Raw genomic sequence first — 21583 nt, forward strand, 5'->3', positions numbered from 1 at the left:
GTACGAGCCCTGCGAATCTATCTTTCCAGGGTGCTGGAATTTAGGAAGGAAGAAAATTAGTTTATTTTGTTTCATGGAAGGTTTAAGGGTAGGAAGGCCACTAAGCCCTCTATCTCCAGATGGATTACAGATTGTATAAGAACTTGTTACGACCTGGAAGGACTCCAGCCCCAGAGTTCTTAAAAGCTCATTCTACAAGAGCCGTATCCACATCGCGGGCCGAGAGGTGTGCGGTCCCCATCGAGAATATATGCATGTTCGCAACTTGGACTTCTCCCTTGACATTTGTCAAACACTACCGGCTAGACTCCATCCTCACAAAGCGAACTGAGTTCGCTAGATCAGTATTGAGTGCTGTATCTACAGAGTGCCCTCCCAGTGGGGGTATTTCTTGCTAGATCCCCATCTGTTGTGAGGCTAATAGGACGTAAGGGAAGTTAACATTTTGTTATGTTAATGTGTTTTCCCTGAGTCCTATTAGCATCACAAGAGTCCCTCCCTGTTGACTACTTTTAAATTAACTGAGGTAGAGGGGGTCTGACACCAGGATATAGCCTCCAGGGGGTGGAGTTACAGGTCTGATTTCATTAAAATTCCTTCGTCCTGTGAGCTCATAGGGGCGGAGAACACCCCATCTGTTGTGATGCTAATAGGACTCAGGGAAAACACATTAACATAACAAAATGTTAACTTCCTTCCACACACAACTCAGGCACTTGCAATGTTGCTTCTTGCAGAGCTCTTTAATGTCCCCATGCTCTCTCAGCCCTGCTGGAGACCAGACAGGGGTGGGGCTTTCTAAAGGGTAGGCTATAAGTATGGCTACACCCTGATAAAATGGAAGTGGTTGCTGAAATCACCTTAGGCCTAATTCACACATCTGTTGTTCTGTCCAGAATTGCGGACAGAACTTGAAATCAATGTTATCCTATGGTCCTGTCCGTACGTGTATACGGGGCCACGATCCGTGCTGCAAAAAAACGGATATGTTGTAATGCAGACCGTTTTTTTGCGGCACGGATCGCTGGGGTAATGATGTGTAAATGTAGTGCTCCGTGAAGCATGGAGCACTACGGATGCACATTCCATAGTGCGGTCCGCGGCCACGGACTACAGCACGGGTGTGTGAATATGGCCTTACCGTTTAAAGCAGTGTTTCTCAACCCCAGTCCTCAAAACCCACCAACAGGTTATGTTTTGAGGATTTCACAGGTGATATAATTATAGTCAGTGCACCAGTAACTGCCACAGCTGTTCGTTGTATGGGATATCCGCAAAGCATGACCTGTTGGTGGGTCTTGAGGACTGGAGTTGAGAAACACTGGTTTAAAGCATATTAGTACATGGAAGGGGGAAAACATTTGAAGCTCGGTGACGCCGATGGTGGCCATCTCCAAAGTCGCCATTTTGGATTCAACTTTACTGTTTTCAATGGCAAGGGGGTCATGTGACACATCAAACAAATACAGAATTGCACAAGAAAAACAATGGTGTGGTCCTTTTTAACTTAGCTTTATTCAGTATCGAGTTACTGACACATTTCTTATTGTAACAGCCATTGACATGTCGTAGAGGTTAAACGAGGAGCCAACAGACATTGTGTTGTTGTCTGGTGAACGCAGTACCCGGGTCATTATCGCAAACTTCATTGCAAGAAACACTGCAAGACCACCCATCTCTCATTTCAAATTTCATGCTACTGGTTTGGTATTGATAAGCCCAAATCTGGATGTATGAAAACTGTCACCAATGGCCAATTGGCTGTCCTGGGAGCATTTACTAAGAGCCCACAGCGTAGCACTTGATGTATGTCCCTGGAGTGTGGGATCAGTTGAACGTCAATTCGACAGACACTGGCCTACACACAGATGGCACCCTTTCAACACCTGCTGCCGCTACAACATCTCACCGAGGATGATCTAGACCGGCGCATTGAATTCGGAGTGGGCGACACAACAACTGGAACAGGACCCGCAGTTTACACAAAAGGTTCTGTTCAGTGATTATGAAAACTTTTATGTGAACAGTGAAGTTAACAAAAAAACAAACAAACACCGCTACTGGTCCGACAGTAACCCACACTGGACAGATCCCTCCAAATGTGTTGGAACACAAAAACTGATGGTGTGGTATATGGGATATATACCACACATATATATGGGATATGGTATACGAAGATAGTGCGGCCATTCTTCATCAATAGAAACCTAAATTCCACTGGGTATCAATTGTTACATGATGATGTGTTTCCTTCTCTGTGGGCTGAAGCTCGCATTCCCAGTTCTTCCAGCAAGATGGGGCACCACCACATTATGGATGTCTGGAACTTGAAACAACGTATACAGGAGGCCTGTGGTAGCATTTCTTCTGAGGTATTGCTCTGAGTGTCAAGAGTGGGAGAAGAGAATCGCATTGACAATTCAACACAATGGGCAGCACTTTGAGCACATCCTATGGTGGGTTACTGTTGTTACTCCATGTCACAAAGCTATGTTAAAAATGTGTATGCCATTGATTTTCTTGTGCAGTTCTCGGTGCTTGATTACACATGACCCCCTTCCAATTGAAAAAAAATTGAATCCGAAATGACAGCTTTGCAGATAGCCACCATGGGCATTACCTGGCTTCAAATGTTTTCCCCCTCCCATGTACTAATATGCCACAAATGGTGACATCAGCAACTCATTTTATCAGGTTGTACCTGTACCTATGGCCCACCCTGTAGTTGAGGAAGGAGATTGCACTGCTGATCCAGGATGCTGTAGTTCTCCTACTTAACTGTAAGGACAAGGAGTCTTCTTTAAAGGGTTATCTAGCGCTACAAAAACATGGCCACTTTCCCCCTACTGTTGTCTCCAGTTTGGGTGGGGTTTTGAAACTCCGTTCCATTGAAGTGAATGGAGCTTAATTGCAAACCACACCTGAACTGGAGACAACAGTAGGGGAAAAAGTGGCCTTGTTTTTGTAGCGCTGGATAACCCCTTTAACCCCCCTTCCCCCAGCACTATCATAGCGTTAGAATGCAGCCACTAAACTGCTGTTACAGACTGCTTATGCTCTTAGAAGGGGTAATCCAGAAACAGTATCACTTGACCTGAATTTGGGTGTTTTACTAGTCCGTTTCACTGAAGTGAATAGAGCATAGAGCAGAGTTATAACACCACACAAAAACCTGGGGACAGATGTGGTGCTGAAGGTAGTTTCCCTCCTAACCCTGCATTGCAGGGACAATTGGCAGTTACTTAGATGTCACCTCCTACAGGCTCAGAAATGTGCCACCTGAAGCAACAATTTCATTTTGCCTTGTGGAATGTGCAACTCTGGTTAACACTACCATCACAGGCAAAGCACAGCTTTGCAACTGAACCCAATAAACCCCATAATAAGTCAAAGAGGTCCACAGGGCACAGTTGTGTGGTATCGGAAGCCATGATGGTGGTGGGAACAAAGTCTTACAGAGTATGTTGCACACACTGTAATTTGCAGCATACTTTTTGCTGCACATAGGATTGTTTCCCAACCAACATTCATGGGCTTTAAACTACTTTGTTGCAGATTTTATCTGTGATAAAATTACAATTTTTTTTTTGCATGTTTGAAATACAATGCATATAAAATTTTACAATACCGTTCCTACATATTATGCCTTGCATTAGAACTGCATCTAGTTTCAGAAAATTGTTACAAAAATGTTCTATTTTACTACGTAGAAATGCTAACTTCTAAAATGCAATTTACAGCATACCAATCCAACTTGCATTTCTTGCAACAAAATACATTAAAGTGATACGGTCACCCCCTTACTCTATTCCGGAATTACGCCTGTCTCAGTGTGCCATATCTCAATGGGAGAGCGCGTAATCCTCCGCAGCTGCCACTCTTCGCTCAAAGTAGTGACGTCACTTTGAGCGGAGAGCAGTGGCAGTGGAGGAGTGCGCGCCCTCTCATTCACCCACAGCGGGACACTGAGCATGGCCGTATTTGCTCAGTGTGAACATACCCTAACACTTGTCTTTTTTTCTGTTCTAAGGCTGCAATTCACACGTAGTGGATCCACAGCAGGTTTCTCGCTGTGAATTCGCAGCGGATCCCTGCCCTGTACACCCTATGGCAGACAAACTCACAGCAGGATGGACACCCTGCTGCGAATATGTCTGCAGTCCGGAGAGTTACCCCCCCTGCTCAGGGGCTTCTGTCACGTCCCGCTCTGCCAATCGGTGCACTGCCCGCCGCAGTGCACTGATTGGATGAGCGGGACATGAAGACACCGGGAGCCCCAAAGCAGGCCGGAACAGGGAGCTGGTGGAGTATACACTACGGTGGCGGGGGATTAATGGGGTGGGCTGCAGACATACTCGCAGTGGTGTGTCCATCCTGCTGTGAGTTTGTCTGCCATAGGGTGTACAGAGGTAAAAATATGAACAGCGCTCCATCGTGTGATGTCTGCGACAGGTAGGGCAGTAGCAAGAGAGTAAAAGGAGACTCACCTGATGTGGTTGTGCAAATGCAAGGCACAACACGCAGTAATGGTATGTGTATGAACCGCAGCCTCTTCTAGGAACCAAACAGGTAGCTAAAAGCAATAAAATCCTCCACTCCAAATGCTGGGTAACATCAGGCGCAGGTCCAAGATAGGCAATAAATAAAATATTATTATATTTATTTTAAATAAATATTTTATACATATATTGCACCTGTGCCCGATGTTACTCAAGGTTTGGAGTGGAGGATTTTATTGCTTATAGGGTGTACAGGGCAGGGATTCGCAGCGAGAAACCTGCTGTGGATCAGTTACATGTGAACACAGCCTAAAATGGCTTCATTTTATTGGTGGACAGTGGCACCTAGGTGAGCTTTAACTGCCATAAAAGGTTTTCCTGTCTGGGCTACAGAGAATGTTTTTAATTCTGAATATTGCATCCATGTCATCTCATACATCATTTAAAAACCACTACAAAGAAAGAAAAAGCAGTTCTGATCGCTTAATGTAGTCTTAGGTTTTATTAGGAAGACAATATTTTAGCAGAGCTTAATACTGGCATTGATCAATGAAAATATTTCAGGTATTTTCAAATCGTGGTACCAATGACTTTAATAATGCTTAACATTTCACAAAAGGCAATATCAAAGCATCTCTATAATTGTTTAAAACTACTAAAAAAACAAAAATAACTTATTCAGATCAGAACAACAAATTTTTTTTTTTTCAGTGCAAAGTTACAAATGAGGTATAACAGAACAAAAATCATCATAACTCCAATATCACTCCCAGATCATAGAAACATTGGGGGAGAACTTCTATGCAAATTGTGCCAAATGGTTTACATGCCATGTGTCAGATTATGTGCTTGAGACATGTGTTCTTCACTAGACAGTCCTGAAGTGTCTATGAAACAGGCACAGAAAAGGAGTCGCAACAGACTCCATATCTATTAATGTGCAATTATTTTGGTGCAAAATAATGGTGTAACTATGCCACCTTTTGGCTGGTATACAAGTAAAGTGTAACATGCTCTAAGTCACACAGCATGCACCACCATAATAAATTTGGTGCTTCTGCCTGTCTTGTAGTTTTAAACGGTCTAGTTTTAGGACCGCATTAATAAACCTCCCCCTTTGTGTGCAATTTACGTCACCCCAGAACCATTATACCCACTTAGCTGTGCAATATTATTTATTCATGAAAGCTATCACTTGTTCAGTTTGGATTTTACACAAGTTATTGTGTACAACAGACAACGTTTGCCTCCTCTCTGATAATTTGGAACTGAATTCCATTGAAAACCATTACCCAAATGGGTAGACATCTATTTTTCTTCTACAACAAACTAGTGCACATTAGGTTGAAACAGTTTAGAAACAAAAAAAAAAGACAAGCCAGTATTTCTGATATATAAATGCAACATTCTCTCTATCAGCACCACTTGGAGCATAACAATGGTGTACAAAAGGTGACCAGAGAAGATATGCATGTATGGAGGGCATGCATAAGGTGCATCCCAATAGGTACAAGTACCATGTGTTCTTATTAAAACAAGAAGAAAACATTCTAACCATATAGCAGGTACTACAAAGTATTATTCAGGTCTCCACAACAGTAAAAATTTCTAAAATACAGGAGTAGGAAAAATAGCAAACTTTGTAAACTTTTTTCTTTCTTTTTTTTTAAACTAAGTCTGTGCCTTTTTTTGTCATTGGAAAAGAGGCCCATTTTAGCTTTAGCTCAGGAGTAGTATAGGATCTTCAAACTCATAGAAAGACATTGATCCGGTCTGACTTTCTCCAGAGTCTGAATCATATGGAGCATCTGGCAACTCAGAAAAAGTGTATGCTATCTGTTCATCTTCCATGTCAGATCGCGTATAACAAGGGCCAGAACATTCCTCTTCTGCCACAGTATTGAAATCTTGAGGAATGTAAAGCATATCTGGATAGTTCCTTGTAATTAAATCACTTGTTGTTTTCAGCGAGGTTTTCCTAAATGCCATAAGATGCATATGAGAAAATTTTGAGTAGACCATACGTTTGAAGCCCAGAGATTCAATGGCAACCTTCCAACTCTTCATCATCATTGCATGACGATTTTGATGAGAAGAGTCTGGGGTAATAATAAGCAGCAAGCCATTGAGTTCAAGTAGTTCATGGGCTTTCTTGCAACAAATCCACCGTTGGTACCGTGATGGGAAGTAAGAAAGTAGGAGAGAAAAAACAACAACATGGAATAGTTCAGCAGGTAAGTTGTCTATGGGACTCTTCAGCTGTTTAAGGAAAGCATCAAGAGCATCAGGTGCAAGCTGAAGTGGCCTCTGGATTTGCAAGTTCAGGAAGTCACACCTATATACAGTCTAGGGAGGGGAAAAAAAATAGGTTACAAAACATACAAGAAAAAGAAGAAGTTTCCCCCACTTCACCAGCAGAATAGTCCAAAATAACATTCATGCTTATAAAAAGGGAATTTTAGATTAAAGGACACCCTTCTGGCCAGTATTCCCCAACCATTGATTTAGGGGCCCTATATGGCTCAACAGTTCTATTATCCACAAATGACATCGGGGGAGCTTGGCACCTGGATCTGCCTCATATCTGCCAGTTGACACCATAACTGCCGCTTATATCCTGGGGCAGACCAAGTAGCTTGGCACTACAGCCGCTACAATCCAATCCTGAATAACTTATTCCTTATCAAAATTTGACCTTAGTGAAACTCTTTTCTATAATATCAAAAATATTGTCGATTCACATTTTAAACTGCTAACAGTGTAAGCCAGCTGTTAGGGAGACACCCAGTATGTTTCATATATCCATCTGTGCTCTCATAACAGAAAAAAGTTTTTATTCTAAAAGTACAGAGAGGCTTTCCTAAGCTACTGAAGTGCAGCAAGCTGCAACACCTCCTTAACCCCCCACCCCACCGCACTGCATCGCAGCTCCCTGCTTTGACACCTGAAGCTTTCAGCAGATCAGGAGCTTGGAAAAAACGATGACTCTTGGTACCAGAGAATAAGAATTTTTTTTTGGACATCCTGGAAGCGCAGATGGATACATGAAAGATACAGTGTGTCTCTTTGATCTAATGGCTATTTAAAGGGGTTGGCCACTTTATAGTAAAATAGGTCAGTACAAAGTATTAGTAAGTGTGCTCACTGTATATACTGACAGCAGCTCCCTGTGTACCTCAGAGCTAAAAATCAGACTCCCCTTCACCAGAATGGGCTTCCCTGCTCTGTTTCAGTCCATAAAATGGCTGACATGGAGGAGCATGTGACCATGCCCCACCCCGTGTCCTCCATAGACACATACAGGCTCAGTGGTGGACACTGGGGGGCGGGCATGGTCACATGCTCCTCCATGTAAGCCATCTTATGGACCAAAACACCACAAAGCATGGCAGAACAGCCTGATAGAGGGGAATCTGATATTAGCTCTATGAGGTACACAGGGAGCTGATGTCAGTATATACAGTGAGTACACTTACGAATACTGTTCACTGAACTATTTTACTCTAAAGTGGCCAACCCCTTTAACCTCTTAAGGACATAGGACGTACCGGTACGTCCTATGTCCTCATTAGCACTTCAAAGCGGGGCCGCGCGGCGGCCCCGCTTTGAAGTGCCGCGATCCCGGGTGCCGCGTGTAGCCCGGGACCGCCGCTATTAGCGGGCACGGTCCGATCGCCGTGCCCGCTAATTAGCTAATCGGAGGCAGCTGTCAAAGTTGACAGCTGCCTCCGATTACCGGAGGCAACGTTTCCCTGGTGTCTAGTGGGGGAGATCGCTCCTCCGGGACCTTGTCCCGGAGGAGCGATCTCCGTTACTGATGCCGGCCGGGGACGCGTCCAAGATGGCGCCGTCCTCGGCTCGGCACTCGTTTGTTTCCGGCTGCAGCAGCCGAAAGCAAACGAGTGCCGATCTCATGGATCTCTGCAGCATATCTATGCTGCAGAGATCTCTATGAGAGATCCAAGTGTATATACTAGAAGTCCCCCAGGGGGGCTTCTAGTATATGTGTAAAAAAAAAAAAAAAACGTGTTGTTTATAGTAAAAAGCCCCCTCCCCTAATAAAAGTCTGAATCACCCCCCTTTTCCCAGGTTTTAAATAAAAGTAAACAAATAAATAAATAAATAAACATGTTTGGTATCGCCGCGTGCGTAATCGCCCGAACTATTAATTAATCACATTCCTGATCTCGTACGGTAAACGGCGTCAGCGCAAAAAAATCCCAAAGTGCAAAATTGCGCATTTTTGGTCGCATCAAATCCAGAAAAAATGTAATAAAAAGCGATCAAAAAGACGTATATGGGCAATCAAGGTACCGATAGAAAGATCACATCATGGCGCAAAAAATGACACCTCGCACAGCCCCATAGACCAAAGGATAAAAGCGCTATAAGCCTGGGAATGGAGCGATTTTAAGGAATGTATATTGGTTAACAACGGTTTGAATTTTTTACAGGCCATCCGATACAATATAAGTTATACATGTTATATATCGTTTTAATCGTAACGACTTGAGGAACATGCATAACAAGTCAGTTTTACCCCAGGGCGAATGGCGTAAAAACACATTTCCCCCAAATAAAAGAAATGCGTTTTTTTTTTTCAATTTCACCACACTTTGAATTTTTTTCTGGTTTCGCAGTGTACTTTATGCAAAAATTCAGCCTGTAATTGCAAAGTACAATTAGTGACGCAAGAAATAAGGGGTCATGTGGGTTTCTAGGTGGAAAAATGCAAGTGCTATGACCTTTTAAACACAAGGAGGAAAAACCGAAAACGTAAAAACGAAAATGGGCCATGTCCTTAAAGGGTTAATGGTGTCAGCAGTACTGTAATGTATAGCTCTGGCCACACAATGTAATTAGTAGTTTGTAACCATGACACATTACACAACAGGGGTCATTTATGAAAGACACTTCCTGGATAAAATGATGTCACGACCAGACTCCCAGAGCTGTGTGGGCTGTGGCTACTGGAGAGGATGATGGCAGGGGAACACTGAGGGGCCCAGGGCATCCCTCTGCCATCATCCTCTCCAGCAGCCACAGCCCGCACAGCTCTGGGAGTCGGGCCGTGACATCACCATTTTATCCAGGAAATGAAGCCTTGATGCAGTAGTAAGTGCAGGGAAAAAAAAACACTTTATAAGCATTTCCAGAGTTTTACTAAGTGTATATTGGTAATTCGTGTAACTTTTGGGGGCAATACAATACAAAATTTTTTGCTGGACTTCTCCCTTTAAAATCAATTTTATAAGTTTAATTTTTTATTTTATTTACAAACTAAAAGGCTGACTGTCCTGTTATAGAAATATCACAGCTCACCTCAACAGCCGGCACAATATCAATACCAACAGCCAGAAAGTTTTCATACTTCATAAAAGGATTATAGCAGCTTCCTACATCAAGCAATCGAATTTTGCCAGGCAGATGAAAGCTAAAAAGTAAAACAAAAAACTAGGGTAGATCACATACTGGGGGACACAATTCAAAACTTAAATAAGCAGCCCAAATGGTTGTCATGGCTTTTTTCCCCTGCAGACAATAAACCCACCATTAAATACATTTTTTACTTTTGCCCAATAGCCTCTAATTGTAAACAGTGCAACAGCTTTTGGCAGGAAACTGTCAAAAGTGCTGGGGGAGGGGAAACTGCAGGGTGGGAGGACCGTGATGGAGAGGTTAGGAAAAGCAATGCATGCCAAGACTTCAGAGGATAATGCGCTGTGTACGAAGAGAGGGAGGAGCTGGGGAGCTGTAGACATAACTCATTTATTAGTTCTGCAGTTTCCATTTCTGGTTAGTTGTGAATCACACTGAAGTCAATAGTGATAACACTATGTTAATATGTTATATATCTTGGGATGATAGGAAAATTTATATTTTAAATAAAACTATACCAGATAAACCCTTTAATAAAGGTCGCTTTGTGATAAGGGATGAGTGAATTTGCAGTATTTTTGAAGTGCTTCGCTAGGCTCAGCGGTTTGCTTCTCAGCCGGTTGGAACTCCCTGCCACTCTGGGTACCTGGAGAAACTTGTCCCATTTTCCTGACTGGATCCAGCTTTTTTTCAGGCACCCAGAGCAGCGTGGAGTTCAAAGGGAGTTAACTGAAAAGTCGACCACCGAGCCTAGTAAAGTGCTCCACTACTGCTGTAAATTCGATCATCCTGCGAGTAGCTGCAACCAAGACGATTGTAAACCCCCCCCCCCCAAAAAAAAAAACGATCTAAGCTGGATATGTGGCAAAGGTCGGATGCAGCCACTTATGGGTCATAACACAACTTTACTTACATTAGCTGTGATAGGTCATGTAAAATTATAATATATATAAAATATTTTTATATTATATATTTTTTTTTTTTTTTTTACACATAATCAATCCATCCCCTAGAGGCAGCAATTAGTTAAAGGGATCTCATAATCAAGCGCCATTCGTGCAAATGGAGGACAAGAATGGAGAAGTTTTTTTGAAAGAAGTCAAACTTCTTAACCTGGATAATCCATAAAGGCCAAGAAATTTTTCTAATTTATCAAGGGCTTGCTTGCATCCTGAACAAAAGGCTTTAATAATAATCAGCATGTAAACTATGGATGCATCTCCAACAATAATGAAAATGAATGATCGAGTGATTGTTTATGTGACCATTCGCTCCCAATTGAGTTGTGTAAAAGATACTTTCGTTCCTATCAGTATTCTGCTCAGCAGTCTGCAGTGCTTTAAAGTGTGCTCCACTTTGTGCCATTCCTACCCAGGTGCTGGAGAAACTGGGAGAAGTTACCCAGGGCGAGATCCATCTTTTCCCAGCCCCTGGGGAGGAGCGGCACGGAGCGGAGAACACTCAAAGCACTGCTAAGCAGAATGCCGGTAGGAACGAAAGGCTTCTATATCTCTAATCAGCAGGTTAGATGAACCTAGGAGCACTGCCGCATTTCCTGGCCCGCCTGTTCCATTGATCATCATTAGAGGGAGCGGGCCAATGAGTCGGCAGTGCTCCTAACAGTGCATCGGAGCAAAGATTACTCCAACAAACAGTGCAGTACCTGCGCCAAGGAGAGGCAGGTAACACGTACCTTCCTCCTTGGTGTCACAGCCGCTATAAGCAGTTATCAGTAGTTAGATTTGTCTTTAATGACTGAAAACAGCATACAATTTGCTACAGATCCTGTAGGTGTGAATGCATCCTTATAGAGTAAAAGATACCATTTTCTGCTATATTGCCATGAACTTGCCACTGCATATTAGTTACTTTACATTAAAAAATAGAGCCCAGACAGACAAGACATACATACTTCTGATTCACTGTGGGGGCATCTGAAACATGGAGGCCAGACATAACTAAATTATCAGCACTGGGGCGTTGAGGATTATTTAAGGCAGCTCTTCTTGCATCTTTTTCAATTGCTTTTCTTTTGCCCCCATTAAAGAAATATTCTTGGCAGACACTGAAAGACAAAAAAAAACAAAACAAAAAAAAAAAACATTGGTACCTTACAAGTGTACCACATGACATTCTGTTAAACAAAACCATTTTTTATCTTGGCTATTAAACGGCTACGCATGGAATGATTTACAGACAGCCAAAAGTAGATTACGTTTCATGAGCAACTGCGAGTTCTTAGTGAAAGGGGTTCCAGATTAGGATTATTTGTTCTACTACACATGGATAGTTTTCAGGCAAGACAAATCTGCCACATGTGGACTTCATCTACTGCAGCACAAGGAGAGCCAATGTATTAAAACCCACCAGGCATTGCACTAGCTACCGTTTGGTGTCTGAGCCACTGTCTTCTGTGGTAATACTTCAGATACGGCAATGTAGGCATGAGGAACCCGCATCCCTCCAGCTGTTGCAAAACTACGTATCCCACCATGCCTGTACAGCATACTACTTTGTTATAGACTGTGCAGGCTTTCATTGGTAGTAGCAAGAACAGCACAGAATTGGTGACGGCAAGATCTAAGAGCTGCAGCAACAGGGAAGTTAAGAGTGCTGGCTTTTGCAGTTTTACTGCACACAGTAAGCTATTGTACTTTCCTGGAAAACCCCTTTAAAGTTTTGATCCCCACAAGTTGCTAGAAAAAAAAATAAAAAGAAAAAAAATGACTGCACAAATGTGTTACCCCAAGCACCATTCAATCCGGCCTTCTCCTTCACACTTCTTTGTCCAGTGATTATCTGCCAAGTTTTTCATTGCAACAGCATATTCACAAAGTTTCTCTTCATCTTTGCAGTGTTCTTTCCATATTTTATCAAAATCACCAGCTAAAACGATACAAAAAAGGTGTCAGAAACCAGTCTTTAACACAACATGCCACAACACAAAATATATGCAATATCACAACACTGAACTGGATTTTATACTGACACTTAAAGTTTCCACACACAGTATGGACTAACTTTTAAAGTGTCACTGTCGTGAAATTTGTTTTTGCAGACATCAATAGTACAGGCGATTTTAAGAAACTTTGTAATTGGGTTTATTAGCCGAAAAATTTTTATAATGAAAAAGCAGTTTGAAGCTCTCCCCCTGTCTTCACTGTTCCCCTATGGAGAGAGTGAAATAAAACACCAAAACAGGACAACAAAGTTAATCTACAAATACCTCACCCTTTATCTCCTCTGACAGTCAGCACTGACCTCTGAATACAGTGTTCACCCAGCTCCATGCCTGTAATACTTTGTTCTTGGCTTACTCCCTCCTCCCTCCCCTCTACAGAAGACACAGGGTTGTGTCTGATGCAACAAGTCACAATTTCCTGATATTTTGCAGTGGATGGAAAAGAGGAGGGGGGGGACCTGGGAAAAGGTTTTTTGAATGCATATAATGGCATATTTGTCTAATAAACCCAATTACAAAGTTTCTTAAAATCCTGGACTATTGATTTCTGCCAAAAAATAAAAAATACGACAGTGACTCTAAGCATTACTGTTATTTGTAGTGACTTTTTGGCACGGCCAAGGGTTCCTGTGGTCTATATGGGGAGGGGTAGGCCATAGAGAGTGAGCTCTGGCGGCGGATTATTTCTCCTGAAACAAAAGGGTCAGACAGCAATTTTCCATCAAGCCGGACCACTGTCGGTGGATGGCAAGGAGGGCCGCATACACCACAGACTGAAGTCTGAACCTGTCACAAGTGGCAGGTACAGCCGAATAAAATCGAATGCGTTATAGGACCTTTGGAAAGAAAACAATAGTAGACTCCAGTATGTGATAGAAAAAAGGTTTCACATGCTTGTGGCAGAAACGCCTCTCTCCTGTAATCTACCATCTATTAGCAGCATGCTGACTATTATGTAAATGACTAATTAATGAAATCACTGATGCATGGATAATATTAGAATGGCTGCCAAGCAACCAACAGACACGCTGAAGTGAAAAGCTAACAAGACTCAAAAACACATTTCACAAACTAATTTACACAGTATAGCTCCTGCAAACAATACAATGTTCATATAGTATCAAAAACATACAAGCTACTGAACACACAGATTTAAGCAGGTGTCTTCAACTCTAGGGTACAAAAATGTGCCATTTTAGCAGAACCTGTCACTATGGCAAACCGAATACAACATTCATTAATTCTATTAATGCCTTAATCGATTTCTATTAGACGGGTTATTACAGCTACTTTCTTGCATAAGCAGATTAAAATTCAGCTGCTTTCATTTTAATGGAACTAAGCTGCAAAACCTCACCCAAACCAAGTACAGGAGTGATGCTCCTATACCCTGTTGTGCAGAGGATATGGCCGGGTACTCAGGCATTCACCGCAGACTGCCATGGAGATCCATCGGCACTGGAGGTCATGCAATCCAAAAAGTACTGCACTGAAACATATGGTAGTAGGAGAACCCCTTTAACAAACTTCACAGTATTTATACCCCTGTCTGCCTTGTAAAATTAGGAAATTTTTAGACCGAACTGAAATTTATTGGGGAACAAAAACTTTTAAAAACCTGTGAGATGTAAATGCTTACTGCGTTGCTAGACATTTCTTTGTAAGGTGCAGTTAGCAAAATGGTGTCACTTCTGTAGGGGGGTTGGGTCCCACTGAACTGCCAGAATGGTTCCAGCAAAATGTGTTAGGCTGACAATATTTGTTTGCATCCGTTTTGACCCATTTTTCCATTGACTTCTATTAAAAAAAGATGCGTTTGATCCACTATTTTATAACACACAAAAACTTGGTGGACCACATTTTTGTGAATGTTAAAAACTACATGTTCAATATTATAGGGAAAACTGCTATTTTTACAATCTAAATCTAACATTCTGTGAAGCATATGTTGGATTCAAAAGCTCACGACCCCCTCTGTACATTTCTTGAGAGGTATAGTTTCCAAAATGGGATCTCTTGGGGAGCTCTTATGTTTTGCCCCAACCCCCCCTCCTTTTTTGCAAACCCAAAATGGTGCCTGAACAAAAGATCTCAATGAAGGCCCTAAGATCCACAGGGTGGCCCTTTATTTCTGAAGCCAAAATAGATTTAGTGGCAACTAGATTTATAATCCCACCCATGGTCTATTTAAACCAACCCGGGGATCATGGAGGCTGACACCAGAATCATCCTTGCTGGCACACAACGTGGGGGTCGTGAGTTGTCCCAAATGGGGCTATGATTTATTCTATTTCTCCTCTGATGTTATTGCTTGAGTCACAATCAATGTGTTGACTGTGAGGGAATTGTCCTCAGGTCTTATCGGCTAAGGCTGTGAGCTTACATGGGCACTTCATCTGCTATAGTATGATAATCTGAAGAATGACAATTAGCCCTGTTGAGAATATTGTGATATTCAGAGGGGATAGAACAGTATATGGAAATATTTTACACCTTTTTGTTTTGGTGATGCTCCAAGTGCTTTATCGGAGGTCATAATCGAGGGTGTGACCCATATTTTGTATCTGACATGTATCTATAACTCTGACCCCATATTATCTTACCGTGATCTGATAAGTCTCCTGAGGATCCCAGTTTGTAATACTGGGTGAAACGCGGCGAGACAAGAGACAATATATAAACCAATAATATCTGAGATACCAATGAGATTACATTTATTTAGATGTGCCTTTTTGTAGTATTGGAATTTTGTTCTTTTCTCTTTTAAATATTTAATAAAAGTTAATTTTTAATACGTGGTTCTGTGAAAAATGTAATAAATAACTCCCCTGGTGTCTGACTGGCCATTTATGAAGGAGTCGGGAGTTGGTGCAGGCTTAAATTCAGGAGTTTGAGTCAGAGCTGTGGCCTACCGATTACACAGCCCTGGTGACAACACTATATTAGTATGCTATTTTATCTTTATTGTATTTGATATTGTATTGATCTTTTATTTAAACAAAAACTATTCAGATAAAAAAGGGGTTATTTTGTAAGTAAAAAAATTGCACATATCTAAAGACGACAACCCCCCCCCTCGAAGAAAATCCCAATCAAATATATACATACATACAGGAGCACTGCTAACAATGCCTGGTACCAGTGATAAATCTGGGCCTATAGTTGACCCTCTATGTCAGCTCTCTGCCAGCATCCACACTCCTGGAATCATTGCGGCCCCACAGGAACTACCTGCTCAGCCAGTTAGTGACTGCAGCTGTGTCCCGCCTTACTCACTGATTGGCTGAGCGGGCATTTCTGAGTGGGGCTGTAACATCATAGGATCAAGAGTGTGATGCACTGTGGGGGGATGATTTTTCACTGTTGCCCAGAATACCCCTTTAATTCCTGCCTCTTAACACACACACACACACGCGCAGCCTGCTGCAGCTATAGCGCGCACACAGCTATGATAGAACATAAGCTATATTAATGAGGAACATTTGTAAAATCTATATGAAACTCAAAAAAATAGAAATTAATAGTCTGAGCCGGTACATTTTTTACGACTCCACACAAAACTAGCTCTGCCTCAACAGCCCTGGTTATAACTTTCAAATCTATATCAACAGGGGATGTAAAATAACTTTATGGAGCTGTGTGATGGCTTGTTTTACATGATTACAGTAGTATGCAGTATTTTAGGACATATGGGAGTTTTTTCTTTTTTTTAAATCAGGAAAACATCATAAATTCACGTGATGTTGCAAGGTTTTCACTATCTGAACAGACAGACCGGTGTAAATATTTGCACCAAAGTCAGCAGGTCATAACACAAGTCTGATTGTCTATGAACCACTGTTAAACAGACATTTGATAAGATATTCATGTGGTAAAGAGTCAAAGTACTTGTGCTGATAGACAGTGTTATGTACACTGAGATAACACAGAAGTGCTCAAAATCTGACTGCTTTGCTCTTTAGGGTTTACACAATGCGAACAATGGCAGAAAACTATTCTTGCTGTAGAGTATCTAACAGCTACAGCCGGATACATTGATAAACCTGGCACATTTAGGGTATGTTCACACAGAGCAAAAGCGGTAGAATTGCAGCGGAACTCTCCGCCTGCCTGCCTCAGTGTGTCAATGGGAGGGTTTGCGCGCCTCCACTTCTGCCATTCTCTGCTCAAAGAATTTGCTCCCATAGACACTGTGTGACACGGAGTCAGGCGGGATTCCATAGCAGAGAGCTCCACCACGGAATTCTGCCAATTTTGCTCCCTGTGAAGAGCATAGTCCACATAATTAGACGGTTGCAGTAAATCTGTGCCTTTTCACGATGTATCCAATCAAAGATCATCAAGGCTTAGAAAAACCATGGCAGCTTTTTTCCATTTTGAATGTGGTTTTCCAGCTCAGTTGCAATACAGTGAATAGAGCTGAACTGTAATACTACAAACAACCTGGGGACAGCTGTGGTGCTGTTTATGCACCACACCTAATCCTTGATATCCCCTTTAAAGCATACCTATCACTTGGAGACTGTAGCAGTATATGTTGAAAAAAAAAAATCCTGCAGGTATGCTAATTTTTCCTGAGGCAAGCAGGGGATGGAACTCTTAAGGCCCCATTACACCAAAAGATGTCTGACAGATTATCTTACAGATTTTTCCAGCCAAAGCCAGGAATGGGTTTGAAAAGAGGAGAAATCTCAGTCTTATCTTTACGACCTGTTCTCCCGTTTATATTCCATTCCTGGCTTTGGCTGAAAAATTCTGTCAGATAATCTGTCAAACATTTTTTGGTGTAATAGGACCCTTAGAAGCGACAAAGACTGCATTGTACACTTCCTAGCGCTTCTGCCCGCACCAAAAGAGGACAGTGCACCTGCAGGATTTTTTTCAATGTATCCCACCATGATCTCCAATGTATCTCCAAGTAATAGGTACACTTTATATAAATATAATTAGACATTAGATGGATGCTAATATTAGGCATCCATTTATATGCCCTTTTAGTCTGTGCTCCATTTTTGTGTGCCGTTTTTGTTGTGATTTTTCCATTTAGCTGCAAATTGTGCAATTTTTGCACAATTTTACCTCGCCTCTGTGGCAAAAAAAATAGAAGGAAATCAAGGCAAAAACACTGTGGATGAAAACAGCCTTATGGTGTGTTTACACAGATTTATCTGACAGATTTTTGAAGCCAAAGCCAGGAATAGCCTATAAATCGAGAACAGGTCATATAGAAAAGACTTGAGATGTCGCCTCTTTTCATATCCATTCCTGGCTCTGTCAGATAAATGGCTCTGTATAAACGCACCATTAGATGGGCCAATTAGCAGATAAATAAGCATTAATAGCCATCCTGTGTAAGATGGCCAGCAACCAGCAATAAAACAATAGATTGTTGGCTGATCATGTCCTTTGTGGGGTCATTTAAATCATAATTTTCAACTGGACATTTTCTGTGTAAATGGGTGATGTGCAGCCAACAATGATGAAGATCAGCAAGATTGTTATCGTGCCCAGTCAACGTGTAACAGGACCTAAACACATCCATCATCCGTAGGCTAGTATGGCATTTGTTAAAATTCTATTTTTTATTTTTTTTAACAAAATCCAGTCTAGGAAAATAGCATAGTCTATTTTGTGCCACACTTCATTGAACTAGTATAGTGCAAACTGGCAGACACCAAAAGGACACTCCTGACCCACTTTTTGACTAGTGGAGCCCTATGGAGACCAGTAATATGTTGTGTAAGTTTCCAATAAACACACTACCAGTACCCATAGATAAGTAGTTACATCCCCAGTTTAGTGCTGCAATGTATGGACATTAATATTCCCCCAGTCCAGTACCACACTCCATGCATAGTATAACTCCCTGCCCAGAGCTGCGCTTAATGTGGAAACAATCTGAAGGAAACAAAAAGGCAGAAAAACTGTGGCACTCACCAACTCCCATTGATCTTTTAAAACAAAGCAGCACATCAGGGGTGCCACTCCCAAAGGAACAGCTAAAAGGAAGAGCCAAGACTGTCTAATGGAGTGTGAAACAACTGCAGCTCTATTCTTATGGAAGTGGCACCCCCCCCCCCCCGACCTGCAGCTTTGTTTTAAAAGATCAATAAATTGTTAATGTTGTTGGGTGCCACCAGTTCTCTTTTTTTCTTCTTCTTTCTTACTATTTGGACTACAGTTTCAGTTGTGTGCCACCATGATTTACACTACACTTTTTTGCTCTTCTGTACCCTCCTCTTCCAATAAAATGTTGGTTCTGCAATCTCCATTTTATTTTACATATAAATATAACAATCCTTAGTGCATCATAAGAATGACTAACAATATAGTCTACTGGTGCACTGTATCTATAAGTATTTCTTATACTGGCCCAGATTTAGCACACTGTAAAATAGAAACTGGTGTAAACTGCCTGCAGCAACCAATCACAGCTCAGCTCTCATTTACCAGAGCTGAAAGACAAACCGTGATTGGTTGTTATGGGCAGTTTAGACCAGTTTCTATTTTACACAGTTTGATAATTATGGACTGTTCTGCTCCAAGTCCAGTGCTGCACTGTGTATAAATAATATGGTCCCAACACAGTGCTGCACTGTATGTACAAATATGGAGTTCACAGTCCACTACTGCCCTGTATTATGTCCCCAGTCCTGGCCCTGTATACAGCATTGTGTCCCCAGTCCTGGCCCTGTATACAGCATTGTGTCCCCAGTCCTGGCCCTGTATACAGCATTGTGTCCCCAGTCCTGGCCCTGTATACAGCATTGTGTCCCCAGTCCTGGCCCTGTATACAGCATTGTGTCCCCAGTCCTGGCCCTGTATACAGCATTGTGTCCCCAGTCCTGGCCCTGTATACAGCATTGTGTCCCCAGTCCTGGCCCTGTATACAGCATTGTGTCCCCAGTCCTGGCCCTGTATACAGCATTGTGTCCCCAGTCCTGGCCCTGTATACAGCATTGTGTCCCCAGTCCTGCCCTGTATACAGCATTGTGTCCCCAGTCCTGGCCCTGTATACAGCATTATGTCCCCAGTCCTGCCCTGTATATAGCATTATATCCCCAGTCCTGGCCCTGTATACAGCATTATATCCCCAGTCCTGGCCCTGTATTACCACATCGGTGCACTGTCCTATCATTAGAGCAGCGCAGGGGCATACCGACATGCCAGCAGTGAGGAACAAGGATTGCAGCATTCACGTGACTGGGCCACCCCGTACCTTCCAGATACTTCTTCCGCAGGCTCCGGTGCACACTCTTCACAACTCCCGACAGCTTGTTTTGCTCTAGTTTCATGTCTCTGACAGACGGCACCGGCATCGCGGGTGTACCAGCCTCCTTTCTTCCGTTACTGGATGCCATATCCCCGCCGCTCTGTACCGCTCTGCCCGGCTCCATCTCTGTTCCCCGGCTGCAAACAACAGCCATCCACACCCCCTCACTTCCACTAACAGCGCCAGCAACAGGCGCGTCACTACAAGAGCAGCACACCATTGGCTAGGCTACCAACAGCTGCTGCCCAGCTTGACCAATGGCAGCCCTCCTTTATTTAACAGGCTGGTAGGGAACCAATCAGAGCCCGTTTTGGACTGCTCAGGGATTTTTGACTTGTTTGTCGAAATGTTAGCGGAGAAAAAGAACCCGTGAATGGGGCGGGGCTTAGAAGAGGAATGACTATTGGCTCCGCCAATGATACGCCTAGTCCCGCCCCTCATCTCAGTACACAGCTCCTCTTTGTTCCTGTTACCGGGCAGCTGGCAGTGTACGTGCTGCGCAGGCGCACTCCTGGAGTGAAATCACTGGCGGGAGGCGCTGCTGTGTTTACCCACTGGAGCAGTGCAGACGTTTCTCCAGGTCTGCTCTTGATATTGTATATCGGTAAATTATACGTTTTCAGCAGGGCTTGACAAAGCTGAGTGGGAATAAGGTCCACATTGGTGACGAGGCTGTGCTGTCCTTGGCAGGTTAATACAATGCTGTTCCCTGACCAGAGTGTCTAATAGCAGCACCAAACCCTACATGAGTTATCACAATGACCGCAAGGGATTCCAGTAGATTTCCAGAGAAAGGGACACTAAGGGCCCTATTCCACCGGACGATTATCGTTTGCATAATCGTTAACTATTAACGATCTCAAGCGACCGCTATTGCGAAAGACCTGAAAACGTTCACTCATTTCCATGGAACGATAATCGTTACTTATGATCGTATTTGCGATAGTTTTTTCTTCACTATTGCGTTTGTATCTACTGCGAACGACTGAACGATGTGTTATTCAATGCGAACGATTTGCGAACGAGTAACGATAAAAATAGGTCCAGGTCTTATAAAGCGATCAACGATTTCTCACTCGCTATTGCGTTTGTATCTACTGCGAACGACCGAACGATGTGTTATTCAATGCGAACGTTTTGCGAACGAGCAACGATAAAAATAGGTCCAGGTCTTATAAAGCGATCAACGATTTCTCATTCGGTCGTTAATTGTTAATTGTATTTCAACCGAACGATTATCGTTTAGATTTGTGAGGTGAACACGCTGGGAGACCCTTGAAGCAAGCCAGAGTGCGGAGCAGGTAATGTATGCTCCGGCCAGCGGGGGTTAATGGCGCTGTCACGTACATACAGCGGCCAGTATTCTCATTGAAGGTTATCGGCATAGGATCCGCAGCAGATTTCGCTGCGAATTCGCATTGTAACATCTGCTGCAGATCCGTCCTGTGTGGATCTAGCTAGAATGAAGCG

General features: G+C 42.7%; 1 protein-coding gene across 2 annotated transcripts; it reads right to left on the minus strand.

Moving 5' to 3' along the window:
* Window positions 1-4986: 4986 nt before the first annotated feature.
* SAMTOR (S-adenosylmethionine sensor upstream of mTORC1) lies at window positions 4987-20352 on the minus strand. 2 transcript variants are annotated; one of them, XM_069976200.1, is made up of 5 exons: window positions 20060-20352; window positions 12632-12764; window positions 11791-11943; window positions 9822-9933; window positions 4987-6845 (listed from the first exon to the last, which is right to left on the minus strand). In XM_069976200.1, the coding sequence occupies exons 1-5, from the start codon at window positions 20331-20333 to the stop codon at window positions 6219-6221; spliced, it is 1299 nt and encodes a 432-aa protein (XP_069832301.1). In that variant the 5' UTR covers window positions 20334-20352; the 3' UTR covers window positions 4987-6218. The 2 variants fall into 2 exon arrangements, with proteins under 2 accessions (XP_069832301.1, XP_069832298.1); XM_069976197.1 differs by having other exon boundaries at window positions 12623-12764.
* Between the last annotated feature and the right edge of the window lie 1231 nt (window positions 20353-21583).

The sequence above is a fragment of the Dendropsophus ebraccatus genome, chromosome 1 (assembly GCF_027789765.1).
Source record: "Dendropsophus ebraccatus isolate aDenEbr1 chromosome 1, aDenEbr1.pat, whole genome shotgun sequence".
NCBI lineage: Eukaryota > Metazoa > Chordata > Amphibia > Anura > Hylidae > Dendropsophus > Dendropsophus ebraccatus.

Bases quoted from the DNA above. Each gene is read 5' to 3' on its own strand.
- SAMTOR (XM_069976197.1), bottom strand. From the start codon at position 20,333: ATGGTGTGCTGCTCTTGTAGTGACGCGCCTGTTGCTGGCGCTGTTAGT. The intron at 12,765-20,059 runs GTACGGGGTGGC...GTATCGTTTTAG, and splicing joins GCGGAAGAAGTATCTGGAAG to CTGGTGATTTTGATAAAATA. The intron at 6,846-9,821 runs GTGAGCTGTGAT...TCCCCTCCCTAG, and splicing joins ATATTGTGCCGGCTGTTGAG to ACTGTATATAGGTGTGACTT.